General features: G+C 34.6%; 3 protein-coding genes across 5 annotated transcripts; 2 read left to right on the forward strand and 1 right to left on the reverse strand.

Moving 5' to 3' along the window:
• Positions 1-862: 862 nt before the first annotated feature.
• Positions 863-2805, forward strand: LOC126374653 (regulator of microtubule dynamics protein 1-like). The gene is made up of 4 exons (XM_050021345.1): positions 863-1153; positions 1300-1497; positions 1843-2094; positions 2292-2805. Exons 1-4 carry the CDS (start codon positions 1058-1060, stop codon positions 2643-2645), a joined length of 900 nt encoding a protein of 299 aa, XP_049877302.1. The 5' UTR covers positions 863-1057; the 3' UTR covers positions 2646-2805.
• Positions 2806-3129: 324 nt separating this feature from the next.
• LOC126374607 (uncharacterized) lies at positions 3130-5132 on the forward strand. Its single transcript, XM_050021300.1, has 4 exons — positions 3130-3148; positions 3568-3788; positions 3876-4728; positions 4803-5132. Exons 2-4 carry the CDS (start codon positions 3673-3675, stop codon positions 5031-5033), a joined length of 1200 nt encoding a protein of 399 aa, XP_049877257.1. The 5' UTR covers positions 3130-3148; positions 3568-3672; the 3' UTR covers positions 5034-5132.
• Positions 5133-5313: 181 nt separating this feature from the next.
• Positions 5314-13348, reverse strand: LOC126374626 (phospholipid scramblase 1). 3 transcript variants are annotated; one of them, XM_050021319.1, is made up of 6 exons: positions 13202-13348; positions 12442-12825; positions 10644-10909; positions 8889-9113; positions 7658-7819; positions 5314-6730 (listed from the first exon to the last, which is right to left on the reverse strand). In XM_050021319.1, the coding sequence occupies exons 2-6, from the start codon at positions 12815-12817 to the stop codon at positions 6671-6673; spliced, it is 1089 nt and encodes a 362-aa protein (XP_049877276.1). In that variant the 5' UTR covers positions 12818-12825; positions 13202-13348; the 3' UTR covers positions 5314-6670. The 3 variants fall into 3 exon arrangements, with proteins under 3 accessions (XP_049877276.1, XP_049877291.1, XP_049877283.1); XM_050021334.1 differs by lacking the exons at positions 12442-12825; positions 13202-13348 and adding an exon at positions 11715-12278; XM_050021326.1 differs by lacking the exons at positions 12442-12825; positions 13202-13348 and adding an exon at positions 11401-11676.
• Between the last annotated feature and the right edge of the window lie 282 nt (positions 13349-13630).

The following is a 13630-nucleotide window of genomic DNA, read 5'->3' on the forward strand; positions in this document are numbered from 1 at the left end:
TTGCATTGACGTTTTCATTTTTCATCATGAAATATACAAAAATGTTGAAACCCACTTTGATATCTGTTTTTGTAACTTAAAAAGCAAAGTTCTTGATTCGCGACCACGATGCGGGATCACTATTTCAAAATTATTGAAATCTATCAATCAATCAATCGGATCAATCCATACTATAGATGGATATTCTCTGCCCATTTCTCTATTAGGTGGGTAATAGATCTTATAGATCAAATTTTAGAAATTTTCCCAAAATACCGGGTAAATTGCGTGTGAAGCAGATATGGGCAATCTGCCCGGTATTTCGAGACAATTTCGAAATAAAAATATTTAGGTCCCATCTGATACAGAAGTGCCAGGGAGGTAATTAAATAGGTATATAAGGGAATTTACCCAAACACCTAGATAGAATACCCATCCATAATTGCGATCGAGATTGAGCCGCATTGAGCGTGTATTAGCATTCTTACAGAAAGGATTATAATATTATGAACGTCTGTCTAGAACCGCTAGAGCCGAATTAATTTAAAAAAAAAACGAAAAAAAGATACAGATCAGGATCCGAGTCAAGTCACTCTATCTAAAGTTCGCGTCGCGATAAAATTTCCGCTTTCCACCAAGACTTCTATACTTTTTTCCAAGTCTCGCGAGTTTCCAAGTCATAATAATTTCATGCAGATGATGACGCCCTCGCCCGTCAGTATTACAATATGGTTTTATATTCGATCAAAACACTGTTATTTTGATGATTATTATATTGATTAAATGGTTTAATTAGCTCACTCAGTCATTTTGTACATGCTTTACTTACTGCAGTGTGTCCTGTCTGGCATCCCTAGAATGTCAGTGACACACACTTGTATTTGCTTGTATATTGGCCTCAATATTGGCTGAATTGGCTTGTATACCTACGTGTGTCTGGTGTCTGTCATTCAGGAAAAGATCATTCAATTTAATTGTTTATAATTCTAAAATAAGTTATTTTTCATTTATTATTCAATGTAATTTATTTTATAAACCTCAAGATTACTTTACTTAAATTTGCTTTTAATCTGTAACCATGAACATTAACAGATTGAGTCCTGTCGGATTAAAACTTTTTAATTTATTTAAAGAGTGTAGAAAGGTGTACAGCGTAAGAAAACTATCGTCTGAGGTAACTCAACTTGGCTAATATGTAGTAAAATCCACATCTAGCATTTTCTATTACCAAAAAATACGAATAATTATAGGTAATTTGTAACACTTTATTGCACCAAAACAAGGAAACAGTACTTTAAAACTATACTATTTTCTTTTCAGATTAATTTTGTTAGCTATGTTAAGTTAAACATCAGCTTGGGAATGGGGTTAGCTTTTATATGGCCAATGAAGAAAAAGAGTGAAACTAAAGTTGAAGATAAGGTTGAGAAAGCTCCATCGATAGTAGAAACAGCTGACGAATTATTTGAAAATGGCCACTATGAAGAATGTTATAGGATTCTTCTTCATAGCGAAGAGGTACCTACTTAGATAAGACTTATGTAATCCACTACCTAAGGCCAAGACTCCACCAAAGTGGAGATGTATAATGTGAACAGGAGACATTATTTATTATTATTAAGGCCTTAAATAACATGTTTTAATTAACCACTAGTATTCTTAGTTATTCACAATTCTTCTCCAGCGCTCTCCAGTCCTCTCTGCATCACACATCACCCACCACATTGGTATAGTCTGAGCCTTATCCTTCTGGTTGTTGAGAATAAACTGAATAGTTGAGATTAATACAGGATTTGTATTTGAGGCAGTTTGACCATTATTATTTTTTCCATTTGAAAGCAAATAAAAAATTGTCCTTTACAGAATGATAATGTAGAAGTACAGTGGCGTATCTGCCGTGCTTTGTATAACATGTCTAAGGAGCCTAAATATGATGAAGCATTGAGGAAAGATTATGTATCAGAAGCATTTGAACTCATATCTGAGCAACTGGAGCGAAATTGGCAACATTTTGCAGTACAGAAGTGGTATGCTTTGTTGTTAGATGCTAAAAGTAACTATAATGGAATCAAGGAAAGGATAAAACAGTTGGAAAATGTTAAGAAACATATGGATGTACGTATATCTATCCATTTATTTTAAATGATTTTCTTGTTACCTACTATTTATTATTATGTAGATATATAATATAGTTCCCTTGTTTGCTACTACCAGAATGAGCTGTATGTGTTTTGAAACACAAAAATAAAGCCTCTACTAAGAAATATTGTAAGTATTTATTACTATTTATATTTTGAGTTTTTGTGTTTTAGCTTGCTGTCACAATAAATCCAAATGATGCAACAACACTCTATATGTTGGGAGAGTGGTGCTATCAGGTGGCTGATATGCCTTGGCATCAGAGGAAAATAGCAGAGGTTCTGTTTGCTTCGCCACCTCGCTCTACCTATGAAGATGCACTTGAATATTTTCTCAGAGCAGAAACTGTTCAACCACGGTTTTACAGCTTAAATCTACTTAGACTTGGCAGTTGTTATATGAAACTCCAAAAAGAAGATCAGGCTAAATATTATCTCGCCCTCGCTGCTAGCTACCCAGCCAAGTCTAATGATGATCATTTGGCAAACAAAGAAGCCGCAGAATTGTTGAAGAAATTGAAAAATTAAATAGATAAGAAATTTTATACCTATCTGTAAAATATCGATTATATTCCACATTTTTTATAAAAAATGTTTACATTCATGTTTTTAATGAAAAATCTAAAGAGCAATGTTATAGTATATAGTATTTTTGTAATTTTACAATAAAGCTTTTTTATGATGTCAATCTATTTATTAAACAAAAGAAAGTAAAAGGTTCGTGCTTCGGAGGGCACGTTCAGCAGCACAAGCCATGTCATGAGGGGCGCAATAGTAACTAACAAGCACATACCTACGAGGTCAATGATTGATCTGATGCAAGCCACACGAGAGAACATTTTATTTTGATTAAGTGATTGACGGATAACTTATCGTGTAATAGCCCCTATAGGGATGCAATGAGCTGACTCGAATCAATGGAGTCGTAAGAATGAGCGAGACTTAGTTCAGGTAAATTGAACTACCTACATAAAAAACAAAAACTGTCACTGTCAGCCGGCGAGTTCGTTGTTTTGAATTTTATTTTCAGTTGCACATTTGCACGGCTTTTTGGCGGGAGGCGGGAACGGGACAGTTGCTTTCTTCATTGAATAATCTAAATAATTAATACGAAGTGGTGTTTTGTGGTTAATGATCGCATTAAGTTAGTCGGAAGACATTCGCGAGTGTTATTATATTGGAGTATTCAATAAACAAAGTGTATCTGCCTATTTTCGCTTCGTGTCAGGAAGCCGCTTCATAACTCAAAAGTTTATGCGGACTTTTGAGTTAATTCGTTTGGGGTTCGGAGTAGGAGTCTACTCCGAGGGTGGGGGCTTAGGTTTCATCATCATCACCTTTCATCATTTCATTAATCATCAAGAAAAAAAATACGTCAGACATGGCTGTATGGGCATAGTTCCCTTTGCCTTACCCTTCGGGGAAAACCAAACCAAAAAAAAAAAAAAAATGCACATTTGCACAAAAAGTACAGTATTTCAATATTTGTTTACTGTGTGCGTAGTGAACAATTAACTAGATTAGCTTGATTGCTGCCTGTAAAAATATTGCAAATATGGCTCTCCAGCACATCGAAGAAAGATTGAGTGATGATGAAATTTTCATTGGAGAACTTACTTTAAAAGAAGTAAAGAAACGTGTGTTCCCTGAAAACTATCGCCAAACTATCGGGTACGTGTTCCTGGGTGTGCATCTTTCATATAACAGTGAACAACTGTATTTCCTGCTTATAACTTTCTTCCTGCTTTTATACTTCAGATGTGTGAGCACGGGGGAGCACGACGACCATAATGCCAGCTTGAAAATTATAGAAAGTCATTCTGCACCTGATATCGCACCTAAAGCTGAAGTGCTCTCTCCCAGAATTGTGAAATCAACGTCCAATCCAGGTCTGTCTCCTGAAGTAGTGGTATCTGACTGGGACATAAAGCCTGATGACAGCTTTTTAAAAATTGAGAAGATGGTTTCTGAATTATGTGTCTCGCCGAAGAACGACGTGAATAAAGTATATGAGAGGAAGGTAACAGGGGCACAAAACTATTTTTTCAAGGAGCAGTCTGAGAATGATTTAAGCTGTGAACTAAAGGATTTAGAAGATGCCTTGAACTTGGTTGAATCTATTGAGAATAATAATGTATGTGTTGATAAAAAAGAGACTGCATGTGTTGAACATGACCAAGACTTAGAATTTAAGACTCCATTGAAGAATAATTATACAAATCCTAAATTAACTTGCACACCTTGTACACCACGAGGAGATATTTTTGCTACACCATCTAATGAATCAAGAAATAAGACATCAACATTTAAGACTCCAGGAATCCCTGTCTCCCACAAGAAATTATCTGTCACACCAAGGAAGTTTCAACATGTAGTCAGTCCAGTTGCAACTTACATAAAAAAATGTCCAATGGTTCCATTGGTAAAAGATGTTTGTCCAAAAAAACCATTACCAGGACATTCATCTATTCCTAAACTTATAAAGCATACTCCATGTTCAAAAAATGACAAAGAAAATGTAAAGCTTGAACATTGTAAACCAGAAGTTGTGAAGCAAGGGAGCATGAAGCTGCCTTCAGTTGCATACAGGAATGCTAAGGAAACTCAAGTGGTAAGGAATTTGTTTAATAATATGGTTGCCAATATTGATTTGGTTTGATATTTGACTTTTAAATGTTCTTTCAGATTAACATTCCTGATGAAGGCAAATTACCACAAAGTCAGTGGGCAAAGCAAGTGGCATCATCTATACCACGGGCTTTTGTAATCAAACATAACAGCAGGGAGGTCAAATCGGCAACCAAGGCATTCCAGCACAAACCAGAGGATAGCTTTGCCGACCTGTCCTTACAACAAGCTGACTTATCAGTTTGCACTAAAAAGTCTGCCTTTAATAAATCTAGGAAGATATTGTAATTTCCTTCCAGTCTGTTATTGAATTGTGTTTTCAATTATGATATATACCCTGACTAGACTACGAGAATTAGTAAGTAGTAATAAACCGTAATATTTTAATGAGATTTTTACTTCAAAAAAACTTGACCTTTAATCAGTTTGGATAGATAATTTATTTTAAATTTCATTACATAATTTTCTTAGTTAATTATGTTTCGGTAGTACCTGTACATGAAAATATTTCTTTATCAGTAATGTAGTGTTAACTTTTTTTGGACCTTCTAGTTTCTAAAAAAAAATATTTTAAAAGTTTCGAAAATTATTTATTTGTATAGTTTTGTTGAATACAATTTAAGCCATTCTAAATCACATTATATAACTATGAAGCCTACAGTATAATATAGTTCATATAAAAAAATCTTATACTTATTAATATTTACTCAGAATTTTACGTTATTGTTCAAGAGGTATTTTTAATCATACAATATAGCAATGGATCAAAAATGACTGCATTAGAAGGCAGCATATTTTCTAGTTTCAATCAATATAGTCAAAAAACAAGAATGCTAATTCAAACACTTAAGACTTATTTACGTAGCACCTAGATTAAAATCTGACATAAAATAGCTATCAATAAACTGTAAATAGGACTCTAGACAACAGGAAATGGTACAAAATATCTATAATAAATGCATGTGTGACTGTATTTATAATTTAATTGTGAGTCACTCTTCACAATAGACATTCAGACATTTTCTCATTGTACCAGTCTCTTTTATGACAAGAAAAAATAACCATTTTGCAGGATAAGGCCTCAATTTCTTAGCAACTTTTGACATTTATACTTACATTATTTAATAAATTGTATATAATATCAAAAGTTCTTAATGGTTTACCATTGGCTGCTAAGCTTTTGTTAATTAACGATTTGCTAAATGTCTGTAATCTGTAATTATGAACTAAGTACCTGCAATATTTCAACGTATTTTTGTGCTAATTCACAATTAAATGACTAGTAAGTAGGTAATATAGCTAATGTAACATTATTAGGAAACATTCACAAGTAATAATAATTCCACATGAAACATTATATAATCATATTTTAAGATCCTTGTTACTAGACATTACAAAATACACTTTGAAACTCTAAGCAGTATGTAGTACTATTATTTATTCTGTGCTCTGAGCTTAGATGTCCACTAATGTAAATTCAATAAAAACAAAAGATTATAAAGTCATCATAACAACTGTGCTTTCATAATGTGCTTATCTTGGCAAAAAAGCTCAAAACATATACGTGACAGATAATTATTTAAACATTATTATAAACTCTTAAAAAACATTGTATAAAAGATACACAGGGCAAACAAAACTATTTTCTTATAGGTAATAGTTTAAAAACATTTGGCCTCAAGACCTCGAACTTGCTATCAAGCCAAATGTTGTTTATATGATCATAATTATATTTGCCTACTCTTTTAACAAACTAGAGCTGCAAAAATATAGAGAATAGTGGGTTTCAGAGAATAGTCCTACAAGTAATGCCTTACTCACTTAAACATGTATAATATGACAGATCAAAAGAGATTTAATTGGATATTCCCTACCATATATAAGTATTCATACCATAAAAAGATCATAAGATTTCGTACGCAAAGTTACAGCATTCCAGGCCGATCTCGTTCCGAATTTCCTTGTTTCTCGAAGAACATGAAATCCTGAAATATAGAAATCGCCACTTTTAATCTCTTACCGTTTCGACAGCATATCAAATATATAGTCCAGTATTTTAATTTATCAGTTTTAATAAGTGTAAGTGTTTGTACCAGGGCGTGCCCAGCATTGGGAGGTTTTGAGGCTGTTTATGTTATGATAATAAGACTTAAGGTCAAACATGCATGACCGGGGCAGGTGAATCTGTTTGACTGCTTTGTATAAAAAGCAGTGCGGCAGATTATTATTATGTCGATGAGCGTCTGGCTAAATCGTAAGATATCGAGGTAACTTCAAAATTCTTATATTCTTGGTGTCAGCCACGTCGTCGGCAAGCAACTCGAGCGACAAACAACGAGTTACCTGCCATACATTTCAAAGGCGTCCGTCTCTGGCGACGTAGCCTTGGCGTCTAAGGGGTTGGTATTTTCAATAGGTAAAAACATTATATTCCTGAAGTAAAATATTTCTTAACATGTCTATTTTCTACGAATACTATTGATCATAATAGCAATGGCCTGTCCATTGATACATCCTCCAACATGTTCTGTTACGAGTATATTGAAGGAAAGGAACTTGTCTTAAAACAAGTTAGATTTTTATTTATTTAAATCTAATATTTTCCGGCGTGTACTACAACTACAGTCTCCATCACACAGCACTCAGTACCGTGATGACCGCGTTATGTAGAGAGAGACGGGAGAGGGGGATGCCTTTGCCCAGCAGTGGAGTTGAGTAGGTTAAAAATAATAACTGACGGTAAAGGAATGGAATAACCTGCCGCGGTTTGTTTCCCCAACATTACAATTTTGGAATCTTCAAAACTAGAATAAATGGGTAAGTCCTTTTAGGGACTTTATTACTTAGCATAAGGTGAGAGATTGTGGTCGCGAACTAATTTTAATGAAACATATTTACACATTGGAACTCACAATCAAGAAGCAAGCGCCGAGAAGCACAGCTTTTATCCTGACATCCAGGTCCATAGGGAAGGTGATACCGAAGTAATCTGAGTCTGTGAACGCCTCACGCGCCAAACCTGACCACTGTTTCGTTATTTTGCCCACTTTAGTCTCGCCGTCGCTGGAGTACACCTGAAATTTGTTCGACTTTTATATTTCGACTGTTCTAGAAAAATATTTGTTTAAATAGTGAGCAGAGCAACACCCTTAACACAAGTCATAATCATGATTTATCAATATTAAATGAAGTTTGGCTACATATCGTTGTCATTGTGTAGGTACCAATATAATGACCAATAAGCTGATACATTTTACTCCTTTGCAGTGGCAGCCCTAGGGCGGTGCGAGGTGTGCCACCGCACTAATAGGGGGCGCCAAAATCAACTAAAACTGGTTCACCCTGGCCGCAAACTAAAACTTCATCGGGTTACATCGCTGGGTGCGATTGCACGCTGTTACATAGCTGCCCGCGGGTTCGGTGATTTGGGCCGGTCTCATGTAGTTTATTTTTATGTTGTTCGTCTTTCGAATCTGTTACTAATACTAGGTTAAGCTTTTTGTTACTAACTAAATATGGACTAGTTTCCGAAATAAATATTTTGAATTTGAATTGCGGCCACATAAAACTCATACCGGGTCGCCGGAAACACCATTTTTTAAAAATTTCATCATCATCAGCCCATTAACGTCTCCACCCTATGGATGGATAGGGAGATCGGGCCATAAACCATCACGCGGGATTAAAATAGGTAAATTTCGAGGCCGTAAATTAATCTAAAAAAAATTTATTATAAGGGGGTGCCACTTTGAGGTCTTGCACCACCTAAATATTTTGCTAGGAGCAATGGCTCCTTCGCAATATTAGACAATGTACGTACATGCAATTATTCATTGAGTAGTGGCTGCTCTGCTCGTTTGGAACTGTGCCAGACTTTTTATATTGAGCTCCAATGACTAGGTATCCACAAGAATATAGATAGGTGATCCATTTAGTCGACCAGAAATTTAAAGGCGTAAATCAATACGGAAGGCATTATTATCTATCTAGTAGGGTTACTTACACAGTGAACCAGATTAATATTTTATTATCTAACTTACCTTTTAAATACATTAAAAAAGAACAGTGGAAGCCCTTTGCTCAGCAGTGCAACCATGTAGGTTCAATAAGACATTATATTTATTTGTTAAATGATAAACTCACATTAAACTCAACGTCTCCACAAATAGAAAATGTGCAGATTGGACCCTTGATTTTGAGCACAACGTCGCCAGTTGCGTTTTTAATGGAGTAGCAAGGCTTGCAGATGGACCAGTCCTGTTCTATGGAGCCGATGACAGTGCCCGGAGGTGCCGTTACCTCCATGCTCTGCAGCCAGCAAGGGCACCAACAGGAATCGCACGCCAGCGGACGGTGAAGGTGGATCACCTAAAAATAGAACAATACTTAACACAATTCAATGACAACTAACTTTTTTCACTTCTAAGGTCATTGTCTCGGACAAACCCGCGACAGTCACTGAAGCATGCCGTTTCTTTTTCAAGCATCAAGACATTATCGTCGATCACGCGCATACAAAGTGGTCCATTCATATGTGGCATTGAATGGTAATGAGAAATTGAGTTAATAGCATACAGTGAAATGCATGCAATAAAAACAAATAGAGAGTTCGTTTTTGTATCCCATTACGTGTTATAGGCATGCTGTTTCAGAAAGAAATAAAACATTAAGTTTTATAAGCCTATACATAAGATCACGCCTATTTCGTGTTGGGGTAGGCAGAGACCATGGAGCTCCACATACTACGATCCTGACAAGGTTTGTCAGGATCGTAGTTTCGCTAACCGCCGGTTTTCGCTTTCGTTATAGCCCTATCATTCATTACGTTTTCTACAAATTTAAGATCAATGTACCTACTAAAATATAATGAGGGACTCAAAAATAATATAGATGGCGCTGTAAAGATTTTCCTTCGGTTAACCTACTAATTTCATGGATAACAGGCATAATATCTCTCTCTCTCTGCTCTTCTTATATCATCGTTTTTGGGTATAAATGATGCCCTTTTTATTATACCCACATACAGCTCAATTACATCTTCCACCTATTATTATTCTGATTTAAATAAAGAGAAGCAATATAGGTAGCAACATAATTCTATAAATAACATGATTCAAATATAAAGCAACAGCTATTTTTATTATATGGGTCGTTCTTCTTTTTTATCGACAATAAAAAGACATTTTCTCAATTTATCGGATTTAACATCTTTAAAATTATAACGGCATTAAATATTTTAAAACATCATATAAAGATGTGTCTGTAGAGGACCATTTAGAGGTTCTCTTTATCTTGGTAACATACTTTTCTTTGTAGACACATTCCAAAAAATATTGTGACAGAGTGGTCCTTTTCATCGGAGACAGCATTTTAATTTACCACTCTGTCACAGAATTTTGTGAAAAACAATCAAGCTTCTTTAAAGGCTAATTGAGGAACCGATTAGTATTTTGCTTGTATTTTGAGTATAATAAGATAACTATATTTTTGGACAATGGAAACATGAAACAAAATTCTAACACATAACTTATCAGAAGCAGAACGAAGGACAGATCATTGTCGATAAAAAAGAAGAACGACCCATATATGATTCTGCCATTACATTGTAGGTAAAGGAATAAGAATAGAAATCAGACTTGTGGGAGGAATAGACAACAACAATGTTACCAGAGGACGACATGGCTGATTGTGTGGCCGTGCAAATTTAAAATGGTCAAGGAGGTATCTAGGAGAACAGGGATTGTGCAGAATATTGAAGAGGAGATTTTGGTAATTATCACGTTAAATATCAACAGCACCAGCTATATAGTTTTTGGGGAATGTAGCCTGGAAAGACATAGCTAACATAGGTTTCTTTAATTTGAGTAAGACTTAGTTTGAAATAAAACATAAGTTCACCTCATTACGGAAATTATCCATAATCTTCATATCAAAAGGACGCATGGGCCCACAGCAGTTTCTTGTACAGCAATCGTTATCTTCCACTGCATAGTACACTTTCTGCCCCATGCTGTTCTTCACTGTGTACTTGTTATTAGTTTCAAACCCAACAAATGCTTCGAGGAGTTCCACTTTCTGATGAACCAGGAGCTGATCAATCATGGACAGGTATTCCAACCCAGGCGGGCAGTTGGTGAGGCCTTGCGGAATAGTCATCCAACCACCTGAAATCATAGGAAATTGTGTTTTTGAAACAAATGCTTAGTATCCAGTTAGAAGTATTTGCAGGTGATATAGATGAATAGAAAGGTTTTATACTTTTAAATACAAATATCATGTTACACCTACAAAGACTAAAAATTAAAAAGTTAGGCAATGTTTGTAGGGCCAACGAAATAATGCTGCAAAATATAAATATTATAATAATAAGAAATATAACTATTATAATAACAAAATAACAGATTAATGCAGCATTAAGTATTTAAAGTAATTTATTCTAGAGTTTGGGGAGGACTTTGCTCAAAGGCACACAGATTGGTTATCATAGATTAAGGAAAAACTTTAAAAATGTAACTTCTATAAAAGGCTATAAATAAATAAATTCTAGAGTTTAGTAGGTGGAAACAAGTGCTATGCAACTTGCATCTTTATCAGTAATCTGTTATTTATCCTTTTAGATATCGTAATAGATTTATTTACAAATAAACATACTTACATAAGGCAACACACATAACATTGAGGACAAGACGACAAACAGAGCACACATAGGAGTCATAAGTCAAGATAATATTATACATATTAATTCTGCTAGTTATAGATAAAAGGCCTGATCTTGCTAGAATATTACTAAAGTATTGTTAACTACTAGAGTACTAAAGTAGTATGTTAACTTTTAGAGAACTAATAGTGGGTATATTTGTACAGAATAGACACAATAATTGTTGAAAACAAGGAGATAAATACATAAAAATATAGATATCTGTTTAAAAACCTTCCACAATACAGTGTTTATCAATAACTAAAAAAAACCTTTTTTCTTCATCACTTAATAGTTTTTCATAGCCACTGTTACGGGATTTGAAGATATTTTTGTAAAACCTTACTACTGTCCGTTTAACACTTGCTGCACTTAATGAATCAATATAAACACGTTTGTCTTTAATTTCATTTAAATTAACCGATTTTTTTGTAAAATAATATTTGAATTTACGCCATTTTGTAGAGGTAGTCTTAGATTTCTTTTGTATAAATTGGCCGTCAGTTATAGATTGTAAGTTATTTATGTCATTTAACATTTTCACTTCAAGTTTTTTGTGAATTTAAAACGAGCAATATTTTAAAACAATGGATTGTGAGTTTGTGACTAAGTGTGCTTTGAGTATGATAGTTATTACAGCACATATCAATGTTTGTACATATTGCCCTAACCAGCAGTAAATACTCTTATCAGACTAAAGGAGTCGTTGGCACACTATTTACAGATACATACAAGCAAAGCAAGGACATAACTCTTTGTAGAGAATAACAAATATTTCTTATCTCATTAACACAAAAAGTAATTTAGTTAATTGCAACTTTTACTGTGTGTTATAATATGCCTTAACAGATGATTATATTTTATTAATGTTGCTTATATAATAAATGCTATTTATGTTTAGACAACTAAAATATGTGAAAAAAACTTAAGAGTTTTATGCCTACTGTATATATTACATTAAATATTAAAAAAACATATTATTATAGTGATGTGACTCACCTGGAGGGCCTTGTGGCATAGGTCCTGGTTGTTGGACAATTGGTCCATATCCAGGTTGAGGGTATCCTTGTTGTGGGTGAGGATACCCAGTTTGAGGTTGTGGGTATGCTGGGACGAACCCTGGCTGGTATCCCGGTTGGTACCCTGGCTGATAACCAGGCTGAAATCCCGGTTGGAACCCAGGTTGCATGCCGGGCAACGGTTGCGCTCCCGGCATCGGCATGGGACTGCCATGACCCATTGCAGGTGGAGGACCTGGGTAGCCCCCCTGCGGCTGCATTGGATAAGTCTCATTTGATTTCCCTTCTTCGAGTGGTGGGGCATAGCCCTGACTGGCTGGAAAGTTTGGCGAATATGGCGTAGGTTTGTGCGACATTATGAAATCTGAAAAAGTTTTAATTATTTGTAAACTCTAGAAAGCAGGTAATACTTAATTATATTAACTGTTTATTAATTCATAAAATTGTTTCTAATAAAACGTCTGTCTACCGGATAAGTGTTGCACGAAATAATTTTTGCTCTGGATGTCTCATGTAACCTTGACTATCTATAAATTCCTGTAAGAAAATTTGAATTGGGTTTCGACCGCGCCCCAATTTAGCACGTATCCATTGCTTTTTATTTGAATAAAGTTGTCTTGATCGGAATTCTTGTAAGTGAAAAGGCAAGGTATTTGTTATAAATAAGTTCTACACATAGTATAAATAAATAATAGCAGTACGCTATGTATCAAAATGTATGAAATTATATATAAACTTACTGTTATAAATTCATGAAGCAAATAAACGGACTCCTCACTTGTTTAATATATCAGTAATGCGTTAAATCAAAAAAATTGCACAGGAATTCAAGGGAGTTTAAGGAGTCCCTTGAGTTCTTAAAAAAAATCAAATATGTCAAAAAATATATAAATATACAAAGCATGTAATAAGCGGAATGAAAGAACAAACATAAAATATAAAATATGGTATCATACCATCCTTATTTAAAAGTTTGCAAGCAACAATACTGAACGCAGAAAGCGCATCAGTTGACAGTACACGAAACGTTCGAAACCTCCTATTAGTGTAATTTGAAATAAGAAATAAAACTGTAATCAAAATGAGGTTGACTAATTATTCTTATTCCTACTTATTATTATTTAACCTAAACAAAATGGTGAACAAAATGATTCCTCAACATCAATTCA

This window comes from Pectinophora gossypiella, chromosome 2 (assembly GCF_024362695.1).
Source record: "Pectinophora gossypiella chromosome 2, ilPecGoss1.1, whole genome shotgun sequence".
NCBI classification, from domain to species: domain Eukaryota; kingdom Metazoa; phylum Arthropoda; class Insecta; order Lepidoptera; family Gelechiidae; genus Pectinophora; species Pectinophora gossypiella.